Source organism: Podarcis raffonei, chromosome 18 (assembly GCF_027172205.1).
Source record: "Podarcis raffonei isolate rPodRaf1 chromosome 18, rPodRaf1.pri, whole genome shotgun sequence".
Classification (NCBI taxonomy): Eukaryota; Metazoa; Chordata; class Lepidosauria; order Squamata; family Lacertidae; genus Podarcis; species Podarcis raffonei.
In genome coordinates this window covers 7,619,164-7,643,650 of record NC_070619.1, presented here as the reverse complement: position 1 = coordinate 7,643,650, position 24,487 = coordinate 7,619,164, and the positions used below count along the sequence as shown (strand labels likewise).

Below are 24,487 nucleotides of genomic sequence, written 5' to 3'. Positions count from 1 at the left end.
TTTCGAACTGCTAGGTTGGCAGGAGCAGGGACTGAGCAACGGGAGCTCACCCCGTCACGGGGATTCAAACTGCCGACCTTCTGATCGGCAAGTCCTAGGCTCTGTGGTTTAACCCACAGCGCCACCCGCGTCCCTACTATGGAATAGGAGATCCCTATTTCTATCAGAGAAATGTTAGAGGGTATGGATGTTGACAGCTTTGGTCTCCAATCCAAACCAATTAAGCCGCCTTCAACGCCCTTCCTCTCTCCAGACCTCAGAGCTCTCCTCCGTCCCTCACTGCCGAAACATTCCTTCGCTGCCACCCCATGGCACTTCCCCACCCTTTGCCCACCCCAACCCACCCCCCTTCAACTCCCTACCCCCCACAAGACAAGACATTTCAGGTCACAGTAAAGGGGGCACCTGCCTCTTCCCCCGTCGAGCGACACAGAAAACGGGCAAGGAGTTGGATCAGATCGGAGATTCTCAGCCTCTCTCCGGCGAAGTGGATTTCAAAGGAAATTCCAAACAGATTTTCAGACACACACACCCAATTTGGATCAGAGCACTTTTTAGTTTGTCCGGAAACCGTGTGGTTTAGCATTTATTTCACCTGCGCGGAGAAGCTTGGCGGATGCCGTGTTTGAAACATAGCTGTCAACGTTTCCCTTATTTAGGATTCCTCGCAAGAAAAGGGAAACGTTGGCAGCTATGGTTTGAAACGGGCACCTTCCCGTGGTTGCTTACGACCTCACGAAACGGAAAACTCCCCCCCTCCGTCCCTGCCTGCACTCAAATAAAAACCCCACCCCATCCCTTGAGAACAGTGACTTTGCTTCCCCTGGAAACCCTGTTTCAGAAGATGCCAAGGTTTTTCCCCCTTTCGGACATCAGGCCTCGCCCGAGCTATACCAGGGCATAATCAAACTGCCCCCTCTCCAGCCCTTCCTTGTGGTCGGTCCAGGACGAAGCGGGCATCCGGCTGTAAGGGTCTAGCAGGATGCGAAAGCAGCGGACCATCAACATCACCAAGAACGCCAGCAGGAGGATGACGAAGGCAAAGACCGTCTTTTGTTCCGCGTCCATCCCAAAAGGGCTGGGGACGGGCTCCACTTGCCCCGGGGACAGGAGCTCATAATCCAGCGTCGAGGCGTTGTCCATCCCAGCAGCACGGCGAAAATTCCTCTCCAGGGGTTGTGTCAGGCAGCAAGCATCTTCCAGGATCATGTGTGTGTGTGTGATTTTTTAGGGGTGAAGGAACTTCCTTTCCAGAGATCTACTCCATGACGATGCCGCACCACTGACCAAACACCCCAGTCTCCTGCGGAAATAGGAGGGTTAGATTTTTTTTTTATTATTAAAGTGACAAACCTAGACAGCATTTTCAAAAGCAGAGACATCACCTTGCCAACAAAGGTCCCTACACTGGTACCTCAGGTTACATACGCTTCAGGTTACAGACTCCGCTAACCCAGAAATAGTGCTTCAGGTTAAGAACTTTGCTTCAGGATAAGAACAGAAATCAGGTTCCGGTGGCGTGGCGGAAGCAGGTGGCCCCATTAGCTAAAGTGGTGCTTCAGGTTAAGAACAGTTTCAGGTTAAGAACAGACCTCTGGAACGAATTAAGTACTTAACCCAAGGTACCACTGTATAGTTAAAGCTATTGTTTTCCCAGTAGTGAGAGGTGGACCATAAAGAAGGCTGATCGCTGAAGAATGGATGCTTTTGAATTCTGGTGCTGGAGGAGACTCTTGAGAGTCCCATGGACTGCAAGAAGATCAAACCTCTCCATTCTGAAGGAAATCAGCCCTGAGTGCTCACTGGAAGGACAGATCCTGAAGCTGAGGCTCCAAGACTTTGGCCTGAGAAGAGAAGACTCCCTGCAAGAGACCCTGATGTTGGGAAAGATGGAGGGCACAAGGAGAAGGGGACGACAGAGGACAAGATGGTGGGACAGTGTTCTCGAAGCTACCAGCAGGAGTTTGACCAAACTGCGGGAGACAGTGGAAGACAGGAGGGCCTGACGTGCTCTGGTCCAGGGGGTCACGAAGAGGCAGACACGACCAAATGACTAAACAACAACAGCAATACATTCCTCTACACATAATTTCTTAAGATGTACAGTCTGAGGCAAGGTGCAGAAGAAACATAAAGGAGCCATGTATAGAGTTTGTAAATAAGCCTGGCTATATTGTACTGGTCTTTTTCTGTATATTTGCAATATTTGGGTTAGAAATAAAGACAAAAATTGGGCTTTTAAAAATAGAAAGGAGGAAAGGAGAAGGGAGTGAGGGGAGATTGCATGCCAACATACCTTCCAGTTGTGGTTCCAGAAGCCTGGCAACTCTAGAACCAGAAGAAAAATGACTGCATCCAATCCCTTCTTCTCCAAGATCAGTACAACATCGTTGTCAGGCTGAGAGGCTGCAAAAGAGACAATGAATGGGTTGTAAGACACCGTAAGTGTGTCCCTGAAGGACCTGGTGTGCACCCTAGGAGTCATTTTGGTTGGAGGGTGGATGGCGGCTAACAGATTGAGATTGAATCCTGACAAGACAGAAGTGGTGTTTTGGGGACACATGGGTCGGGCAAGTGTGGAGGACTCCCTGGTCCTGAATGGGGCAGCTGTGCCCCTGAAGGACCAGGTGTGCACCCTAGGAGTCATTTTGGACTCCCAGCTCTCCATGGAGGCGCGGGTCAATTCTGTGTCCAGGGCAGCTGTTTATCAGCTCCATCCGGTACGCAGGATGAGACCCTACCTGCCCACAGACTGTCCAGCCAGAGTGGTTCATGCTCTAGTTATCTCCCTCTTGGACTACTGCAATGCGCTCTACGTGGGGCTACCTTTGAAGGTGACCGGGAAACTGCAACTAATCCAGAATGCGGCAGCCAGACTGGGGACTGGAAGCTGCCGCCGAGACCATATAACACCGGTCTTGAAAGACCTACAATGGCTCCCAGTACATTTCTGGGCACAATTCAAAGTGTTGGTGCTGATCATTAAAGCCCTAAATGGCCCAGTAGATCTGAAGGAGCGTCTCGACCCCCATCGTCCAGCCCGGACACTGAGGTCCAGCTCTGAGGGCCTTCTGGCGGTTCCCTCACTGCGAGAAGCCAAGTTACAGGGAACCAGGCAGAGGGCCTTCTCAGTAGTGGCACCCACCCTGTGAAATGCCCTCCCATCAGATGTCAAGGAAATACACACCTATCTGACTTTTAGAAGACATCTGAAGGCAGCCCTGTTCAGGGAAGTTTTTATTGCTTGACGTTTTGTCATGTTTTTAATATTCTGTTGGGAGCCGCCCGGAGTGTTAAGAAACCCCCGATTTAAAGGCAAATTCTCCAACGGCTAATGAAAAGCATATATAATGCCTTTTTTCCCTCAATCGCCCACTCAACTCCTCCTTTCTTTGAATTTTCGTTTTGTATTTCACGGAATAAATTGTTCCTTTGCCAGCTTCATTTTGTTTGAAATACTCAATTGCATCCACGTTTATTAAAAGTCCTGTTCCCTTAGTAACTTAAAAAAAATAAATGCTATTAATGACAGTATAAGACGGGGAGGGAGACAAAGAGAGACAGAGAAATGGAGATAAGAGAACACAATCGAAATGGGTTGCATGTGTTTCCAAAAGGAGATTTTTGTCAGGGGAGGGGAGAGGTAGAGAGGGGTTGCTATAAGAAGCAGTTGTTATATAGAATAAATATTCATAAATGCACACATATCTAAATATATGAGCCATGCGTCTGAAATACTACAGGAGAGCCATCCTGAAGCCATTTTGACTCTCCCAGTGACCTGAGATATTCCTCTGCACTAAGGGAGGCAAATGGGGAAAGGCTTCCCATTATCTTTTTGCTTGCAAATCCTGTCTTAGCGGCATATTTGTGTATGGATAGGGTGAGCCTGGTCTGAAGCTCAGCATCAAAAAAGCGAAGATCATGGCCACTGGGCCCATCACCTCCTGGCAAATAGAAGGGGAAGAAATGGAGGCAGTGAGAGATTTTACTTTCTTGGGCTCCATGATCACTGCAGATGGTGACAGCAGCCACGAAATTAAAAGACGCCTGCTTCTTAGGAGAAAAGCAGTGACAAACCTAGACAGCATCTTAAAAAGCAGAGACATCACCTTGCTGACAAAGGTCCGTATAGTTAAAGCTATGGTTTTCCCAGTAGTGATGTATGGAAGTGAGAGCAGGACCATCAAGAAGGCTGATCGCCGAAGAATGGATGCTTTTGAATTCTGGTGCTGGAGGAGACTCTTGAGAGTCCCATGGACTGCAAGAAGATCCAACCTCTCCATTCTGAAGCAAATCAGCCCTGAGTGCTCACTGGAAGGACAGATCCTGAAGTTGAAACGCCAAGATTTTGGCCACCTCATGAGAAGAGAAGACTCCCTGGAAAAGACCCTCATGTTGGGAAAGATGGAGGGCACAAGGAGAAGGGGACGACAGAGGACAAGATGGTGGGACAGTGTTCTCGAAGAGACCAGCATGAGTTTGACCAAACTGCGGGAGGCAGTGGAAGACAGGAGGGCCTGGTGTGCTCTGGTCCAGGGGGTCACGAAGAGGCGGACACGACTAAACGACTAAACAACAACAAAGACAGTCTGGAGCTAGATCGAAGAACGCTCTGACTCTGTTCAAGGCAACTTCTCATGCTCCTAACTTCGTGTGAGCAGAAGGGTTTCAAACCATAGCTTTTCGATGTCTTACCGGGAAATGCCACAGACCGGACCTTCTACATGCAAAGCAGGTGTCCTTTTGCTCTTCTATCTCATCCTCCATGTCCCATCCCCGCCAGAGTCTATCTTATCGGCATGCAAAGCTTAACTTCCCCAAACCTCACCTCGATTTGCTGCCGTCCTTGCGACAGAACCCTAAATCTTCCACAGGGAGAGGGAACGCTTTTCCTAACCGTGCCCAAGGGTGCAGGAGGGATGCTTGAAATCCAGAATTTAAGCCGCCGCCTCCAGCTCAGATCGCCCTCATGGCATCTCCTTATGAGAACAGAGTTTACCATCTCTAACAACCTGCCGCCCCTCGCTGTAATCCTTCTGTTGCGTTAATCTTTAATCCTGCCCTTTGGAGATAGCCAGCGCTCCGGTTTATGGGATTAAGGTTTCGTTTGGGGGAAACACGGCAGCTGATTGAAAACACCCGCTGAGTCGGAAAAGAGATCCATCCTATCAGGGATAAGCTTCCCGAGTGCCTCTCAGAGAATCGTGAAGTTGGAAGGGGACACCACATTTTATTTATACCCCGCCCATCTGGCTGGGTTTCCCCAGCCACTCTGGGTGGCTCCCAACAGAATATTCAAACCACAGTAAAACATCAAACATTAAAAACTTCCCTAATCAGGGCTGCCTTCAGGTGTCTTCTAAAAGTCAGATAGCTGTTTATTTCTTTGACAACTGATGGGAGGGTGCCACCAACGTGAAGGCCCTCTGCCTGGTTCCCTGCAACCTCGCTTCTCGCTGGGAGGGAACAGCCCTAAACAGGGCTGCCTTCAGATGTTTTCTAAAGCTACCTTTGAAGGTGACTTGGAAACAACAACTAATCTGGAATGTGGCAGCTAGACTGGTGACTGGGAATGACTGCCGAGACCATATAACACCGGTCTTGAAAGACCTACACTGGCTCCCAGTATGTTTCCAAGCACAATTCAAAGTGTTGGTGTTGACCTTGAAAGCCCTAAATGGCCTCGGTCCAGTATACCTGAAGGAGCGTCTCCACCCCCATCGTTCTGCCCGGACACTGAGGTCCAGCTCTGAGGGCCTTCTGGCGGTTCCCTCCCTGTGAGAAGCGAGGTTACAGGGAACCAGGCAGAGGGCCTTCTCGGTGGTGGTGCCCACCCTGTGGAACGCTCTCCCATCAGATGTCAAGGAAATAAACAACTATCTGACATTTAGAAGACATCTGAAGGCAGCCCTGTTCAGGGAAGTTTTTAATGTTTGATCTTTTATCGTGTTTTTAATGTTCTGTTGGGAGCTGCCCAGAGTGGCTGGGGAAACCAAGTCCGATGGGTGGGGTATAAATATTATTATTATTATTATTATTATTATTATTATTATTATTATTATTATCATCATCCAATTCAACCTCTTGTTCGGTACAAGCTGCAAACACAGTATCCCTGGCCAGCAGATACCTAGTCTCAGCTTGAAATATCTGGTGTGAAATATTGCACGCCCCTGCCCACAGACTGACAGCTCTTACCATTAGGGACTTTCTAATATTCAGCTATAGGGATGCGGGTGGCACTGTGGGTTAAACCACAGAGCCTAGGACTTGCCGATCAGAAGGTCAGTGGTTCGAATCCCCGTGACGGGGTGAGCTCCCATTGCTCGGTCCCTGCTCCTGCCAACCTAGCAGTTCAAAAGCATGTCAAAGTGCAAGTAGATAAATAGGTACCACTCTGGTGGGAAGGTAAACGGCGTTTCCGTGCGCTGCTCTGGTTCGCCAGAAGCGGCTTAGTCCTGCTGGCCACATGACCCGGAAGCTGTACGCCGGCTCCCTCGGCCAATAAAGCGGGATGAGCGCCGCAACCCCAGAATCGGCCACGACTGGACCTAATGGTCAGGGGTCCCTTTACCTTTACCTTTAATATTCAGCCAAAATCCCAAACACACCCAATTTTTCCACCCCTCATCACCCTGGCATCCCTCCTGTGGACTCACCCTGGGCGTTCCATGTCCTTTTTAAAACGAGGCACCCAGAACTGGACATGAGAAACCAGAGTAAACTGCCTGGCCAGTGTAGAGGATAAATATTATTTCTGAACACCGGGACCCTGTCTTTCTGTTGGCATTAGTTATTTTAGCAACCAAATTGCACTGTTGTCTCACAGGTCAGTTTATGCCCTATTAAAAAAACCAAGTCCTTTTTCCTGTACTCATGAACTTGGGATATTTCATTTTATCCCCCTAAATGCAGGACGTTTTATCTCGCTCCGAAAAAGGGGAGTTAAATGCACGCAGACAGAGCAAGGCTACGGTTAACAACACTGTTTTGTGAAGGTGGTGAAGTTCTGAATTATCTATTTTTCTTCTGCCGCAGAACTGACACATTCCTCTTTTTTATTTTAAAAAACGCAAATTTTGGTACAGAGTCTTTTTTTCTATGCAGCATGTCCTCCGCTCTTTCCCCATATGAACATTACTGACGTTCGCGTATGAATCATTAGAAAGCCCCGTGCAAGACAGAATTGATCACTTTTCGCACAGTGTGGGAGTTCAGTTTTTTGGCCGATCTTCGCGTGTGAACCAGGACTCAAGAAGCACCATTTGGTGCAAAGGCAGGAGGTGACGAGGAGCAAATAAATAAATCGAAATGACTCTCTGCTCCGTGACAAGCCAAGATTTCAATGACACATGCTGATCAGATTATTAAAAAAACAAAGCAGGCAGAATTGAAAGCACAAAAAGCTTGGAAGATGGTGACCCATCTAGTAAGGGTCCCAAGTAACACAAATGGTAGTGGGAGCTACCTCACGTTTTCTGAACCGCCTCCTGGACTGGTAAAAAGGTGAACGTGGATTTGTGGGTTTAAGAGTAGGCAACAGGCCTCCAAAGGGACGCAGGTGGCGCTGTGGGTTAAACCACAGAGCCTAGGACTTGCCGATCAGAAGGTCAGTGGTTCGAATCCCCGCGACGGGGTGAGCTTCCGTTGCTCGGTCCCTGCTCCTGCCCACCTAGCAGTTCAAAAGCACGTCAAAGTGCAAGTAGATGAATAGGAACTGCTCCGGCGGGAAGGTAAACGGCATTTCCGCGCGCTGCTCTGGTTCGCCAGAAGCGGCTTGGTCATGCTGGCCACATGACCCGGAAGCTGTACTTCCCGGCCAGTAAAGCGAGATGAGCGCCGCAACCCCAGAGTTGTCCGCAACTGGACCTAACGGTCAGGGGTCCCTTTACCTTTACCTTACCCTCCTCCAAGGACAAATATTCCTGTTGCCTCCGCTCAAAGAGGGTCTGAGCAATGCCTTCTTAAGCTGCAGGATTACTCAACCCGGAAGTATCTTGTTCTGGTTCTGCTCAAGGCAGCTCAGGAGTTTCAGCACCACGGACAGCTCCAAGTGAGACGCTTGCTCCCACCAAGGTTAAGAGCAATGGAGGGCCAGAGCCTTTGCTCCGAACTCTGGACAAGTGGGCAGCCCCGCCCACCTGTCAATTACCCGGCGCCATGGCAACATCAGGTGCTGCTGTGCTTTGAAGCCTCCCAAGTGCAGCGAGGGGCTGTTTGCAAAGGGGCCCTTTCTCTTGGAACCTTTCTGGGCATGTGCAGGGAACACACCGGCAATACAGAATCGAACCCTTCCATTGTTAGCGGACTTATGGAGGGTCCTAAATTGCTGGCCACTGGGTCTGCTTCCCCGGCGTGTTCCCTGCAGGGAATGCACCCCAGCAGGATCGAACTCTGCCTTCCCATCACCCAGTGATGTCGGCGGATGAACCGGTGGGCGTGCTTTGGGGAAAATGGCATTGTGGGGCAACATGGAACCCTTGGCAGGCCAAAAGAGGCCCACAAACCAGAGGTTCCACACCCCTGGTTAAAAGCAAGTGGGGTGTGCTGGTCCCGAGGGTTAACCATGAGGCGAGGTCCGAGTCCAGTCCGAGGTTGAGGGTGCAGTAGGGAGACAGTCCGTCAAAGCTGAAGCTGGGTCCAAGGCAGGGAGTCGGGTGAGGTCAGGAGCTCCGGCAGAGGAGCAGGACAGGGTGCAGGCAGGGACAGGCTACCAACAACGTTGCTCCTGCAACTTGGGACTGGGGCTGGCTGGCTTTTATCTGCCCCAAGGCAGCCCCGGTCCACAGGTGACTCGCCTCTCCTGGCCTGGAGGCGAGCACTCCTCCTGCGGGAACTTAGTTCCTGCTGCCTCTCTGCCCTGAGCCTCTGCAGCTCAGGAGAGGCTGGAGGGTTACTGGACCCAGAGGCAGCCTCAGCTTCCTCTGACGGGGCCAAGAGTGGAGCACCTGCAGGCAGTGGGTCCTCCATCACCTCAGGAGCCAGAGCAGACTCAGCTGGTGCCTGCACCTGAGGATCCAGCACAGGTGAGGACCCTTCAGGGTCATGCCCCAGCCCCGGCTCAGCTGGAGGCGGGGAATCCTGTGCAGGCTGGGATCCCACAGGTTTGGCCTCCGAGTCCGAATCCCAGGCCATCACATGGAGTCTCTCTCCCCAGAGTACCTCTCCTAGACCTTGGGGGTAGGGGAAGTTAGTTTCTTAAAGGGCCAACTCTCTGGCCTGAGGACAGGCACTCTTTACATGCTCCATAGTATTCCACCTGGTCCTCTCTTTGTGTCACTGGACTGGCAATCAGGGGGACACACATGTGAAGGAACTGGAAATGCCTTGGTTCTGCAGGAGGTGGTTCTGTGGGATCCCGTCTGCCAGCGTCAGGGCTCAGGCCTGGCCCCTCAACAGTTTCAGCACCAAGGACAGCCCCAAGTGAGACGCTTGATTTTGCAGAGCTATTTCCCCCAAAAAAAGCACTGTTTTCCGGGCTGCGACCTCGCACAAAGCTCCTAAATGTGCATTTTTGGGTGCTGTGCCCAAAAAGCACTTTTTTTTTTAGGGGAGACTATTTCAGAGCAACAAGTCATTCAGGGAGGCGACAAGCAACCTCCTGCTTTAGGAGTCCCAGAAACTTTTTTTTTATGGAAAACATTTCTTCCTTGCAATAATCAAGCCATTCTCTCATGCCCTGGCACACATCTCAGGAAATTACTGTCATATATGACTCGAGTTGGACAGATCAGTCTGTTCCCAATCCAAGTCAATCTTGCAAGCGTCCGTGGCTTCACTCCGTCTCATTTCCAAATTAATAGTGTGTGTGTGTTTTCAACAACAAAAAAGGACAGACAAGATTTATATTCAAATACATATTTCATCACAAAAAGCCAAATAAGCTGCAGTCAAATCAGTCCTGCTCAGAGTAGACCCATTGAAGTCAATGCCTAACTAAAGCCCGATCGTTTCAGTGGGTCTATTCTGACTAATATGGGTGGAATCCAATGCCAGCCCTACACAGAGTAGACCCATTGAAGTTAATAGGCATGTCTAATTTGGCTTAATTCCTTTTAAAGGGTCTTATTAGCCAGCTGGATACAAACCCAGGCATTTAAAGACATATTTTGCGCGGTATCCCGCTAAATTAAACTTGGAGTACAGCCTCTTAAATTAGCGAGCACGCCAATTAATTTCAATTAGTCCTAATTAGTCCTACTCATTTCAGTGGGTGGTCTTAACATCAGAAACTGCCTGGATACATAAATGGTTGGAAATCTAAGTATTTCTAAGTATTTATCATAAAATAAGCAGAATTGCACATTCTTTTGTAGCAAAATTCAGAGAGGTGCAAAATTCCAAGAACGATGAGGTTCCGATCCTCTTCTAGCCCAAAAGATGCCCATCGCGTGGCTCCGCTTAAAGTACGGACCAAATTGGGTTCTCCTCCCCCCTCCCCCCTCTATTGCCCAAAACTTCTGGAGGGCGAGAAAAAAGTGTGGAACGTACCTGTTGGGCAAGGCGGTGCCCGTCCATCAGCCTCGCTGTCCGCCGCATGTCATCTTGGGGATGAAGGAGGCACCGTTTTTCCCAGGAGAAGACCGTACGGAAGAAAACTGTCCTTCTCAGACACCCCCAGACGGTTCCTATGGAGACACAAGCATCAATTGCAGAAGCAAAAAGGTGGCACTGGGAGAAGAGAACTCATCTTTGCAGAACCGGAGGGAGGGAAACGGTGGCTGCTGCGTCGCCCAGGGCTGAGTCGTGACTCGGGTGGCGAACACAGAAAGTCCGTGGACGTGAAAAGGAGAGGAGGGGGTGGCGTGTCGCTCGTGGCAGCAGTGATGCTGGAGCCCATCTGTCGCTGCTCAAAAATTGGGAGTTTTTTTTGAGGGGGGGAACAGAGCTTCATCCGCCTTCTGCTGGAATGACGAAGCCCACGACTCAGTTAATCCAAATTAGTCAGTTCGGGTTGGTTGTCTTGCGGATTTCATAAGCTATAAATGACCATTATTTTATCACCAGGTTGCATCCAGTAACCTCTTTCTGCTGTTCCTTAATTATTATTATTTTTACATTTCCTGCATATTCTTAATTAACTTATTCCTTTAGTCAACTGCTTTAAATGTACACTCTCTTGAAACTGCAGGTTATTACAATAATCCTGCCAAGGTCCTTATCTGTTTACGGTGTGTTTGTAGATATTCAATAAACCATTTCCATTCTTTTATAAAAGTTTGCTATCTTTCCATTTTGGGCAAAGAACATTTTTGCCGCTGTAGTCACACAAATGAATAAATTTGGGTAGTTCTGGCCCTATAATTCCCAAAAATGAAAGTTTTGGGGTTTTGTTTTTCACAAATGTTATTTTGAACATTGTTTTCCATTCATTATATATCATTTCCCAGTAAGCTTTAACCTTACAAGACCACCACATATGATTAAAGAAACACCTTCGTTCTCTTTGCATCTCCAACACTTATTTAATTTGGATTTATACATTTCTCCCAATTTACTCGGTGCCAGATACCATCTACATAACATTTTCATGTGCTTTGAAGTGAATTCAGCACCTGGTGGGAAAACCCCACCCCAGTCCTGTATTTTGCCCAAACAAATGTGGCAATGCTACCAGTGAAAAAATCCTGGGCACTGTATTGTGCCCCTCACAGACCACCATTTCCCAGTGCCCTTTGCAAACTACAGTTCCCAGAATTCTTTGGGGGGAAAGTACACAGACTGAGCATGCTCAGCTGCCACAGATCAATGCCTGTTGGAGGAGGGGGGTGGAAAAGGGGAGGTGAAATGGAGCCTTTTGAGAGGGGGCCTGGCAGGCTGGCTGGCATCCTAGACCAGCGGTTCTCAACCTGTGGATCCCCAGATGTTGATGGACTACAACTCCCATCATCCTGGACCATCAAGAAGGCTGATCGCCGAAGAATGGATGCTTTTGAATTCTGGTGCTGGAGGAGACTCTTGAGAGTCCCACGGACTGCAAGAAGATCAAACCTCTCCATTCTGAAGGAAATCAGCCCTGAGTGCTCACTGGAAGGACAGATCCTGAAGCTGAGGATCCAAGACTTTGGCCACATCAGGAGAAGAGAAGACTCCCTGGAAAAGACCCTGATGTTGGGAAAGATGGAGGGCGCAAGGAGAAGGGGACGACAGAGGACGAGATGGTGGGACAGGGTTCTCGAAGCTACTAATACGAGTTTGACCAAACTGCGGGAGGCAGTGGAAGACAGGAGTGCCTGGCGTGCTCTGGTCCAGGGGGTCACGAAGAGTCGGACACGACTAAACGACTCAACAACAACAACAATTGATTGGTGATGTGGTAATGCTGTGTTGTATTATTTATGCAAATTGATTTTCCCTGGAGAAGAACTATCCACTGCAACATTTTGTTGTGTGCATGCATATCCTGGTAGTATTACAGTACTACCTTGGGTTAAGTACTTAATTCGTTCCGGAGGTCCGTACTTAACCTGAAGCACCACTTTAGCTAATGGGGCCTCCTGCTGCCGCCGGAGCACAATTTCTGTTCTCATCCTGAAGCAAAAGTTCTTAACTTGAAGCAATATTTCTGGGTTAGCGAACTCTGTAACCTGAAGCGTATGGAACCTGAAGCGTATGGAACCCGAGGTACCACTGTGTTTTGCAACAAGAGTTAATCCAAGCCCCGCCTCCGTCTGCCCGTCCTGAAGAGCAGGTGGAAGGACAGTTCATTCTGGCACAAAAGAATTTAATCCGATTGTTTCTGGTGTGCCTCCATCTGCTCCCTTTGCAGAGCAGGGAATTTTGCTTTTGTTGACACTCCTCTGACATGGAGAACGACCCCCTGCCACCCCCTTGCTTCCTGTAGTCCTAATGCACAAGTGGGAAAGTTTTTTATTTATTTCTTTGCCAGTTATTTTTCTTGATTTCCTGGAATTTTTAACAAATTGTCACCAAATTAATGCAAATTCAATACAAATTTAAAAGCTGACTCCCCCCCCGCAAGATGTCCCCTCTATTTTCCTCCCTCCATTGCATGCTCCCAATAAAGTAACTTTTCCAAATATCATTTCAAAATACCGTATTTTTTGCTCTATAAGACTCACTTTTCCCCTCCTAAAAAGTAAGGGGAAATGTGTGTGCGTCTTATGGAGCGAATGCAGGCTGCGCAGCTATCCCAGAAGCCAGAACAGCAAGAGGGACCGCTGCTTTCACTGCACAGCGAACCCTCTTGCTGTTCTGGCTTCTGAGATTCAGAATATTTTTTTTCTTGTTTTCCTCCTCCAAAAACTAGGTGCGTCTTGTGGTCTGGTGCGTCTTATTGAGCGGAAAATATGGTACATTCATCCCTTCTCCCTACACATCGCCGGTTCAATAACCAATTTCCGCTGTGGCTTTTGTACATTGTTATCACCTGCCCTCAAAATAGTTCAGTAGGGTAAATCCTCTTCCATCTATTGATAATAGTCGTTCATCAGTTTTCAAACATTTCCTGCCGATACCTCTCAAGTAACACTTTGCCGGAGGAAAACAGATCTTCCACCCGGACAATATACACACATTCCTTCCCAACATGGCCTGTCTGATATTTGGCCCCAGCAATCAACAACTCGAAGTTTAGGGACGCGGGTGGCGCTGTGGGTTAAACCACAGAGCCTAGGACTTGCTGATCAGAAGGTCAGCAGTTCGAATCCCTGCAACGGGGTGAGCTCCCGTTGCTCGGTCCCTGCTCCTGCCAACCTAGCAGTTCAAAAGCACTTCAAGTGCAAGTAGATAAATAGGTACCACTCCGGCGGGAAGGTAAACAGCATTTTTGTGCGCTGCTCTGGTTCTCCAGAAGCAGCTTTGTCATGCTGAACACATGACCCGGAAGCTGTACGCCGGCTCCCTCAGCCAGTAAAGCAAGATGAGTGCTGCAACTCCAGAGTCGTCCACGACTGGACCTAATGGTCAGGGGTCCCTTTACCTTTAATCAACAACTCAGCCTCACTGGTGCAGCCTGCAGAGGGTGAAAATGAAACCCCCTAGAATTTTTTATATAAAAATATAATAAAATGTAACTTGGTTCCCAAACGCCAAAAACCCGGAAGTAAGTGTTCCGGTTTTCGAACGTTTTTCAGAAGCTGAACGTCTGATGCGGCTGTCGGCTATTGTTTCTGGGGCGCCTGCACCAATCAGAAGCTGCGCCTTGGTTTCTGAACATTTCGGAAGTCAAACGGACTTCCGGAACGGATTAAGATTGGCGCTTTTGTTTTCGCTATTTATTTTGCGTTTTTGTTTCTAAGGCTTTTTCGGTTCATTTGTTTTTGTGACTGTGTGGAACCCAGTTCAGCTACCGATTGATTGATTGATTGATTGATTGATTGATTGTATGATGGTGTGATTGTGGAAATGGATAAAAGCCCCCCATCCATCATCAGTGCAGGTTAGAAAAAGAATTAATTTTAACTTTTAACATCTACAATAATGTCTTATTTCTTTTATAATACAGTACATTGATTATTAGGGACACGGGTGGCGCTGTGGGTTAAACCACAGAGCCTAGGGCTTGCCGATCAGAAAGTCAGCAGTTCGAATCCCCACGACAGGGTGAGCTCCCGTTGCTTGGTCCCTGCTCCTGCCAACCTAGCAGTTTGAAAGCACGTCAAAGTGCAAGTAGATAAATAGGTCCCGCTCCGGCGGGAAGGTAAATGGCGTTTCCGTGCGCTGCTCTGGTTCACCAGAAGCGGCTTAGTCCTGCTGGCCACATGACCCGGAAGCTGTACACCGGCTCCCTCGGCCAATAAAGCGAGATGAGTGCCGCAACCCCAGAGTTGGCCACGACTGGGCCTAATGGTCAGGGTCCCTTTACCTTTACCTTTTTACATTGATTGCTTTCATTTTATGGATCAATTGTCTCATTAGATAGTAAAATTCATGTTCAATTGCCATTTTAAGGGTTGTTTCTCAAAGTTTAGAACGGATTAATCCCTTTTCCATTGCTTTCTATGGGAAAGCGTGCCTCGGTTTTGGAACTCTTCAGTTTGGGAACAGATTTCCAGAACAGATTAAGTTTGAGAACCAAGGTACCACTGTATACATTTTCCCCCACCCTCTAACACTGCCAAACTCACAGCGTCAGGGTGGGAAACCTTTTTGGCCCCATGGACCACATCCTTGTCAGAATTGGCCTCATGGGCAACATTTGACAGTTGGCAGGGTGCCAACTTGTCAATCACCTGCCATCGAAAGGATACAGGGATGGGCCTGCAAGGAATCCTATTGAGCCGAGCAGGATTTAACTCCCGTGCATCGACTTGTGAGGAAGGATAAGCAAGACTGTCAATTTTTAAGTAGGTCTACTCTGCACAAAAAAGGGACATGGGTGGCGCTGTGGGTTAAACCACAGAGCCTGGGACTTGCCGATCAGAAGGTTGGCGGTTCAAATCCCCGCGACAGGGTGAGCTCCCGTTGCTCGGTCCCTGCTCCTGCCAATCCAGCAGTGCGAAAGCACATCAAAGTGCAAGTAGATAAATAGGTACCGCTCCGGCGGGAAGGTAAACGGCGTTTCCGTGAGCTGCTCTGGTTCTCCAGAAGCAGCTTAGTCCTGCTGGCCACATGACCCGGAAGCTGTACGCCGGCTCCCTCGGCCAGTAAAGCGAGATGAGCGCCACAACCCCAGAGTCGGCCACGACTGGACCTAACGGTCAGGGGTCCCTTTACCTTTACTCTGCACAAAGATTGCTTGAGTGCAACACTGGGAACCAACTGTTAGAAGTTGTGGCAATGCCCAAATCCATGGAAGAATAAATGGCGAAATAGAGCCTTCATGTTCAGAGGCAGTCTATCTGGGAATTTGTTAGTCGCTGCGGGGAAGAAGGCGACACTGTTGCTTTCAAATTGTTGTCTTCTCAGGAGGCCCCTAGCTGACTGTTCTTGAGAATGGGAAGAAGAAGAAGAAGAAGAAGAAGAAGAAGAAGAAGAAGAAGAAGAAGAAGAAGAAGAAGAAGGGGAGGAAGAGGAGGAGAAGGAGGAGGAGTTTGGATTTGATACCCCGCTTTATCACTACCCGAAGGAGTCTCAAAGCGGCTAACATTCTCCTTTTCCTTCCTCCCCCACAACAAACACTCTGTGAGGTGAGTGAGGCTGAGAGACTTCAGAAAAGTGTGACTGGCCCAAGGTCACCCAGCAGCTGCAGGTGGAGGAGCGGAGACGCGAACCCTGTTCCCCAGATTACGAGACTACCGCTCTTAACCACTACACCACACTGGCTCTCTAGCGTGGCACACTGGCACACTAGTGCAACGTTGACTTGATCAAAGAGGGTCCTTTGAGCAAACTTTGACACCAGGAAGCAAAATCAATTTGCACTCAAGTCCAGAGCACTGTGATGGGACGTGGGTGGCGCTGTGGGTTAAATCACAGAACCTAGGACTTGCCAATTGGAAGGTCGGCGGTTCGAATCCCTGCGACGGGGTGAGCTCCCGTTGCTCAGTCCCAGCTCCTGTCAACCTAGCAGTTCGAAAGCACATCAAAGTGCAAGTAGATAAATAGGTACCATTCTGGCAGGAATGTAAACGGCGTTTCTATGCGCTGCTCTGGTTCGCCAGAAGCGGCTTAGTCATGCTGGCCACATGACCCGGAAGCTGTACGCCAGCTCCCTCGGCCAATAAAGCGAGATGAGCGCCGCAACCCCAGAGTCGGCCACGACTGGACCTAATGGTCAGGGGTCCTTTACCTTTACCTTTACCAGTGCACTGTGAGCCTAAGCTGCTGACACAGAGATATTTCCAAGGCTGTGGAGTCTTGCTTTGGAGACCAGCAAAGCAATTTCAAACGCAGTTTGTGGGAGAGCCGGTGCTGAAAACTCTTGCTTTGAAGGCAAGCCAAGCTTCTCAGATGCAAGGAGTTCTTTGCCGATGGATTTTGCCAGGTCAATTACAGCGTTGGAGAGGCAGAAGTCATTTCCCTAAGGCCTCATTTCAAGCAAGTGGGGGGGGGGGGACAGGAGACAGAGGCAGCAGAAACAGAGTGGGGCTTAAAGGAAGATCGGACCAGCCTCCATCCCTAACTGTGGCCTCCTTCCAAACTCTCTGCACATGCTTTATTCTTCACCCTCAGTTTAATTATAAACCTTCTTTTTTAAAAAAAAAAAAATATTGGCAATTTCAGCACAATAATCTTATCAAAAATACATCATCCACATCATCATTATTTTTCCCTCCATTTTCCCCTCTCCCTCCTCCCACCCTAAACAAAAAACAACAACCCACCCCCATTGTTCTTCCCAGACACTGAGGTCCAGCTCCGAGGGCCTTCTGGCGGTTCCCTCCCTGTGAGAAGTGAGGTTACAGGGAACCAGGCAGAGGGCCTTCTCAGTGGTGGCACCTGTCCTGTGGAACGCCCTCCCATCAGACGTCAAGGAAATAAACAACTGCCTGACTTTTAGAAGACATCTGAAAGCAACCTTGTTTAGGGAAGTTTTTAATGTCTGATGTATTTTTTTATATTCTGTTGGGAGCCATTATTATTCCAGGAGCGAGTGTGCAGGCTCTGGGTTTAGGAACAGAATCCAAGATGGGTGACACCTGGCTTAAGAGCAGTACATGTGAAAAGGATCTAGGAGTCTTGGTTGACCACAAACTTGACATGAGCCAACAGTGTGACGCGGCAGCTAAAAAAGCCAATGCAATTCTGGGCTGCATCAATAGGAGTATAGCATCTAGATCAAGGGAAGTAATAGTGCCACTGTATTCTGCTCTGGTCAGACCTCACCTGGAGTACTATGTCCAGTTCTGGGCACCACAGTTCAGGAAGGACACTGACAAACTGGAACGTGTCCAGAGGAGGGCAACCAAAATGGTCAAAGGCCTGGAAACGATGCCTTATGAGGAACGGCTAAGGGAGCTGGGCATGTTTAGCCTGGAGAAGAGGAGGTTAAGGGGTGATATGATAGCCATGTTCAAATATATAAAAGGATGTCACATAGAGGAGGGAGAAAGGTTGTTTTCTGCTGCTCCAGAGAAGCGGACACGGAGCAATGGATCCAAACTGCAGGAAAGAAGATTCCACCTAAACATTAGGAAGAACTTCCTGACAGTAAGAGCTGTTCGACAGTGGAATTTGCTGCCAAGGAGTGTGGTGGAGTCTCCTTTTTTGGAGGTCTTTAAGCAGAGGCTTGACAACCATATGTCAGGAGTGCTCTGATGGTGTTTCCTGCTTGGCAGGGGGTTGGACTCGATGGCCCTTGTGGTCTCTTCCAACTCTATGATTCTATGATCCAAACAACCTGCTTAAGGGGTTCTCCGCATCTCAGTCGTTCTCTGGGATACCTGATCTTCTTTTTCCAACGCCACCTACGCAATTGCAATGGGACGTTCCTGCCCCCTCTTCACTTTTGAGCCCTGCTGAGCCGGCAGAAAATCTCTGCTGCTTTCAGTTCACATCGTTGCGGCCACTTCCTGATTTGGCTGAGTGCACACGGGCCGTGATTGAATCCTGAAAGGGATCCTAATGCGATGACGGCAGGATGCCATTGATTCCTTTCTGAGCTGGGTTTTAATCAATATACCTGTGATCCCCCAGTGTCACTGTTAATCTGAAAGGAGAGAAATTCTTTCTTTCTTTGAACCGAAAACTCCTGCAACTTGTTCCTGGGCCAATTCTAACTTAAACCTTTAAAAAAAATAATCTGGCAAGCAGGAGAAATAGAGAGCTGTGCAATCAATGTGGCAATAATGAAGTGGATCTGATGAAACATGCACTCATCTGCATAAAACTGCCATAAGATAAAGGTAAAGGGACCCCTGACCATTAGGTCCAGTCGTGGCCGACTCTGGGGTTGCGGTGCATATCTCTCTTTACTGGCCGAGGGAGCCGGCGTACAGCTTCCGGGTCATGTGGCCAGCATGACTAAGCCGCTTCTGGCAAACCAGAGCAGCTCACGGAAATGCCGTTTACCTTCCCGCTGGAGTGGTACCTATTAATCTACTTGCACTTTGACGTGCTTTCAAACTGCTAGGTTGGCAGGAGCAGGGACCGAGCAACGGGAGCTCACCCCGTCATTGCAGGGATTCGAACCGCCGACCTTCTGATCAGCAAGTCCTAGGCTCTGTGGTTTAACCCACAGCGCCACCCTCAGGTGAAGAACAGTTTCAGGTTAAGAACAGACCTCCAGAACGAATTAAGTTCTTAACCCGAGGTACCACTGTAAAGTATTTCCACTCTGCCTGGCGAAGATTCCTATGTGGTTTGGAGGCTGGCATCCTAGGCTTCTGCACAGAGCCATGTGTGACAAGAAGGCTGACTCATATCCACCCCAACATAAGCCCTCCCCAGGTCATTTGGATTCTATCCCTAACTCGGCAGACTCATACCTGGAAATCTTGTTTTTAATTAGCTGTGTTTTAGCACCCAGGGAGAATAATTCTTCGCCGCCTCCCAAAAGGGAAAATGCATGTATATAATGCATAGGGGTGTGCATATAAAAACACAAACAAGTACAGGATAATTCTAAATGCAGGCACACACACAAAACAACCCCTGGTGGCTTTTCATCTGGGACCAACCTGTGGGTGCCGTGTTTCAAAAACGCAGAATAAAACACACACAGCCCACACTTCAAGGAGGGAGAATAGAGAAAAATGAAATCGTGCATCTATCAAGAAACAGGCTGCTTCAATTATAGAAAAAGAGACTAATTGATTTGCGAATGATCTCTCTTGCCTCCAGGTAGGTTTTGCCAAACTCCCCCGAGTTCTTAATGGGATTTGTTCGTTTCTTTTGTATTTCTAATAAGTGCGGCAGTAGAAATATGTTCCGTTGTGGGAGCTGATCCTGGAGGGAGCAAGTCTCGTGTGTGAGCCCTGCCGGAGGTTGATGACAGGGGAGCTGATCTTTGCTGATTCACAGATATCGTTCTTTCTCTCTCGCTTGCACACACCTCCATCTGCAGAACAGCCCAAGGAAGCTGTTGACAGGTGCCCTTAGCAACCAGCAGAGGGAAGTGGGGCGGGTTGTGGAGGAATGTGGGGACCTGTCAGAGCACCTAGCTTCTGGCACTGCCCAGAGTTTCAGGCAGGGGACATTTTCAGCCCAAACTGGGATGGAACCAGGGACATTCTGCAGGCGGGCAGGTGCCCCATCATGCAAATGTAGTTTTCCAGGTAAACTTGGATAACTTGAGAAGGAGCTACAGGCTCAAGCAGAGGACCTCTGCAAGGAAAGTAGGGTCACTAGGGCACCCCAAGAAGCCAACCCAAGCAACCATCGTTCTGCCCGGACACTGAGGTCCAGTGCCGAGGGCCTTCTGGCGGTTCCCTCGCTGTGAGAAGCCAAGTTACAGGGAACCAGGCAGAGGGCCTTCTCGGTGGTGGCACCCGCCCTGTGGAACGCCCTCCCATCAGATGTCAAAGAGAAAAATAGCTACCAAACTTTTAGAAGACATCTGAAGGCAGCCCTGTTTAGGGAAGCTTTTAATGTTTAATAGGTTATTGTATTTTAGTGTTTTGTTGGAAGCTGCCCAGAGTGGCTGGGGAAACCCAGCCAGATAGGCGGGGTATAAATAATAAATAATAATAATTATTATTATTATTATTATTATTATCATCATCATCATCATCATCATCATCATCCAAATTAGAATGAATAATCTGAGCACGTGGTTAAAGATCTGAAGAGAGAACAAGTTTTGGGGGAAGGGGTTAAAGGGGAAAAAATTAGGATAAATTAGTAGGGACAAAAGTATATACTGCTATATTTAACTAATAGGAAGATGATTTTGATGTATGTTATTGTTAGAATTTCGACTGAATGGTTTATTTATTTATTGGTAAGTTATTCGACATCCCTGGATGAAAGTGTGATCATAAAGAATGGGGGGGGATAAATTAAAGAAAAGGAAAAAGACTAGGGCACCCCAAAAAGTGCCATTTGGGTGCTGAGAGTGCCTCCGTCTTCCCTATGGGTACCAACAGAAACTTTCACTTTCACTTCCCAGCCTCAATTCACCTTCCTTCTTCCAACCCCCCCAAAAGGAATACACGTTGTGCCAAATCAACCTTGGGCTACATCCTTAGAAGGGGGTTGAGGTCCCTTGATCACCCCCCCCAATAAAATATTTGAGTGGCTGGGTCCCCCCAAAGTGAATTGCTATTCAAATGGTGTGCATGTGCCTTTGCGATCAGTTATGTGCTGTGGGGGTTACTTGCGCCACCCCTTCCCATTTTTTAATTCAAGTCGGCTGCGTCAGAGTTCGGTCCTGCTCAGAGCTGACCCAGTGAAGTTGGCGGGTGTGAAGAAACTTGTGTCCATCCGTAGTCCATCCCCACCCCAGTAAAATATTGGATGGGGCCAGTTCACCCACACCCAAGTTGATGGGCACTGCCATTCAAATGTTGTGCGTAGGACTGATTCATAGCTGTCAACTTTTCCCTTTACTTGCGAGGAATCCTATTCGGAATAAGGGAGTTTCCCCTTAAAAAAAGGGAACAGTTGACAGCTATGGACTGATTATGCAGGGCGGGGCTTCTGTATTCGCCCCCCCCCATACACACACACAGAGAGAGTGGTAGGGGATGCTTTATCCCAAGTTGATGGCCTTTCAGCTGATTCCCTGGTGGCACGCTGGAATGCGGAGTTAACCAGGGCTATTGACTGTCTGGCTCCGAAGCGCCCTCTCCGATTGCATGGAGCCCGGACAGCCCCGTGGTTTTCCCCGGAGCTGAGGGTGATGAAACAATCGTTGAGACGGCTAGAGCGCCGGTGGCGGAAAACTCATTCTGAATCAGACCGGACACGGGTTAGAGCTCAACGTCGAGCCTACCAAGAGGGCCTTCTTCGCCGCCTCCATTGCATCTGCAGAAAACAGCAGCAGGAGACTTTTTCAGGTGGTTCGCAATCTATCGGAACCACCTGTACCACCGGGGCCTGGTAGGGACCCCAAGATCTCCTGCAATGCTTTTGCCAAGTTCTTTGCAGATAAAATCGCTCAGATTCAGAAGGAGATAGACTCCACCGTGGGAGCAGGGCCAGGGCGGGAGAGTGCTAGAGTTCTGTCTGGTCCTGTTACATGGGATCAATTCCAATCTGTTACCTCCGAGGATGTGGACAGGCTGCTTGGACAAGTGAAACCGACCACCTGTCTCCTTGATCCTTGCCCATCCTGGCTGATAAAAGCAAGCCGGGAAGGGCTGGGCGATGGGCTCTGCGGGGTGGTGAATGCTTCCCTCTGTGAGGGAGCCTTCCCAGACACGCTGAAAGAGGCGGTCATTAAACCGCTTCTTAAAAAAACATCTTTAGACCCGGCCAATTTGGCCAACTATCGCCCAGTCTCAAATCTGCCATTCTTGGGCAAGGTGATTGAGCGGGTGGTTGCTGAACAACTCCAAGCACGCCTGGAGGAAACGGACCATTTGGATCCCTTCCAATCAGGATTCAGGCCTCACCATGGGACTGAAACTGCCTTGGTCGCGCTGGTTGATGATCTCCGGCGGGCTAGGGACAAAGGTGAGAGCTGTTTCCTAGTTCTGCTGGATCTCTCAGCGGCCTTTGACACCATCAACCATAACATCCTTCTGGACCGTCTAGAGGGGCTGGGAGCTGGGGGCACTGTCATACAGTGGTTCCGCTCCTTCCTCCTGGGCCGTGTCCAGAAAGTGGTGGTGGGGGATGAGTGTTCAGACCCCTGGGCTCTCACTTGTGGGGTGCCTCAGGGTTCTGTCCTCTCCCCCATGCTTTTTAATATCTATATGAAGCCGCTGGGAGAGATCATTAGGGGGTTTGGACTGGGTGTTCATCAGTATGCAGATGACACCCAGCTCTACCTCTCCTTTAAATCAGAACCAGTGAAGGCAGTGAAGGTCCTGTGTGAGTGCCTGGAGGCGGTTGGAGGATGGATGGCGGCTAACAGATTGAGGTTGAATCCTGACAAGACAGAAGTACTGTTTTTGGGGGACAGGGAGCGGGTTGGTGTGGGGGATTCCCTGGTCTTGAATGGGGTAACTGTGCCCCTGAAGGACCAGGTGCGCAGCCTGGGAGTCATTTTGGACTCACAGCTGTCCATGGAGGCGCAGGTTAACTCTGTGTCCAGGGCAGCTGTCTACCAGCTCCACCTGGTACGCAGGCTAAGACCCTACCTGCCCGCAAACTGTCTCGCCAGAGTGGTGCATGCTCTAGTTATCTCACGCTTGGACTACTGCAACGCGCTCTACGTGGGGCTACCTTTGAAGGTGACCCGGAAACTGCAATTAATCCAGAATGCGGCAGCTAGACTGGTGACTGGGAGTGGCCGCCGGGACCACATAACACCGGTTCTGAGAGATCTGCATTGGCTCCCAGTACGTTTCCGAGCACGATTCAAAGTGTTGGTGTTGACCTTTAAAGCCCTAAACGGCCTCGGTCCTGTATACCTGAAGGAGCGTCTCCACCCCCATCGTTCAGCCCGGACACTGAGATCCAGCGCCGAGGGCCTTCTGGCGGTTCCCTCATTGCGAGAAGTGAGGTTACAGGGAACCAGACAGAGGGCCTTCTCGGTAGTGGCGCCCGCCCTGTGGAACGCCCTCCCATCAGATGTCAAAGAGATAAATAATTACCTGACATTCAGAAGACATCTTAAGGCAGCCCTGTTCAGGGAAGTTTTTAATATGTAACGCTGTACTGTTTTTAACACTGATTGGGAGCCGCCCAGAGTGGCTGGGGAAACTCAGCCAGATGGGCGGGGTATAAATAATAAATTATTATTATTATTATTATTATTTTTAAAAAATCTTTTTTTTACAAATTGGCCACTAGTTAAAGCAAATTTAGCATCCCTCCGCCGCCCCCCCCAAATATTTCATTCAGGTTGCCCCCCCCTGCGTCCATCAATTCCACTGTGTCTCCCTACATATATTAAGCAAAATAGAAACATCGACACCCGACCCCACCCCATCTTTCACCCCTCTCCCCCTTTCCTTCCTAATTTCTCAACAAATGAAACTGATTTGTAAAAATGTTACATGGGAAAAAATACAAGAGAGAGAGAGACATTAGCATACTTCTGTAAATCAAGAAAATCTTTAATAAAAATACAATAAATAAATAAATTGCACTGGGTCTACTCTGAGCAAAAACTTGCTTAGCCTCTTCTCTCGCTCAGCCCAGGCTCCCCTGCTCTGACTGGCAGCGTCCCCCTGCTACCTTCCCAAAAACTGGGTGTGCCCAGCGTGGCTGGCACCCGGCACCCCTCTCCCTCTCCTGGCACCCTGCTTGCTGCACCCGCCAGCCCGGACTTGGGTGGTCCCTCCCTGGGGGCTCCCCAGCCAAAGCCACAGAGCATCCCCACTCACCTTTTCCTCTGGGAGGCGAGGATGCTGCGTGCGCCCACCTGGGCGCGGAAGGAGCGGGCAGGTGTCTCCGCGCGGCGCATCCCCGGCTCTTCAAGGCGCCCTTGCAGCCTCCGCCGCCCGGCCAGACCGCATCTCCTTCGGCTCCATCCATCTGCAGAGGAGGCGCCCTCGCCCTTCGCAGGTGCTAGGCAGGATTTTTGAAT

At 49.3% G+C, this 24,487-nt stretch overlaps 1 protein-coding gene across 3 annotated transcripts; it reads right to left on the bottom strand.

Moving 5' to 3' along the window:
- Positions 1–662: 662 nt before the first annotated feature.
- Positions 663–24,487, bottom strand: CTXN1 (cortexin 1). 3 transcript variants are annotated; one of them, XR_008328331.1, is made up of 4 exons: positions 24,285–24,477; positions 10,495–10,631; positions 2,297–2,406; positions 1,031–1,303 (listed from the first exon to the last, which is right to left on the bottom strand). XR_008328331.1 is itself a non-coding variant. In XM_053372358.1 (3 exons), the coding sequence occupies exon 3, from the start codon at positions 1,207–1,209 to the stop codon at positions 889–891; it is 321 nt and encodes a 106-aa protein (XP_053228333.1). In that variant the 5' UTR covers positions 1,210–1,303; positions 2,297–2,406; positions 10,495–11,226; the 3' UTR covers positions 663–888. The 3 variants fall into 3 exon arrangements, 2 of the variants coding, with proteins under 2 accessions (XP_053228333.1, XP_053228332.1); XM_053372358.1 differs by lacking the exon at positions 24,285–24,477 and having other exon boundaries at positions 663–1,303; positions 10,495–11,226; XM_053372357.1 differs by lacking the exon at positions 2,297–2,406 and having other exon boundaries at positions 24,285–24,487.

What these genes read in the sequence shown, in the direction of transcription:
- CTXN1 (XM_053372357.1), bottom strand. Translation starts at nt 24,435, where the DNA reads ATGGATGGAGCCGAAGGAGATGCGGTCTGGCCGGGCGGCGGAGGCTGC. An exon ending in CTCGCCTCCCAGAGGAAAAG is followed by an intron (nt 10,632 to 24,284) that starts GTGAGTGGGGAT and finishes GTGTCTCCATAG; the next exon opens with GAACCGTCTGGGGGTGTCTG. An exon ending in GGCACCGCCTTGCCCAACAG is followed by an intron (nt 1,304 to 10,494) that starts GTACGTTCCACA and finishes CTATTTCCGCAG; the next exon opens with GAGACTGGGGTGTTTGGTCA.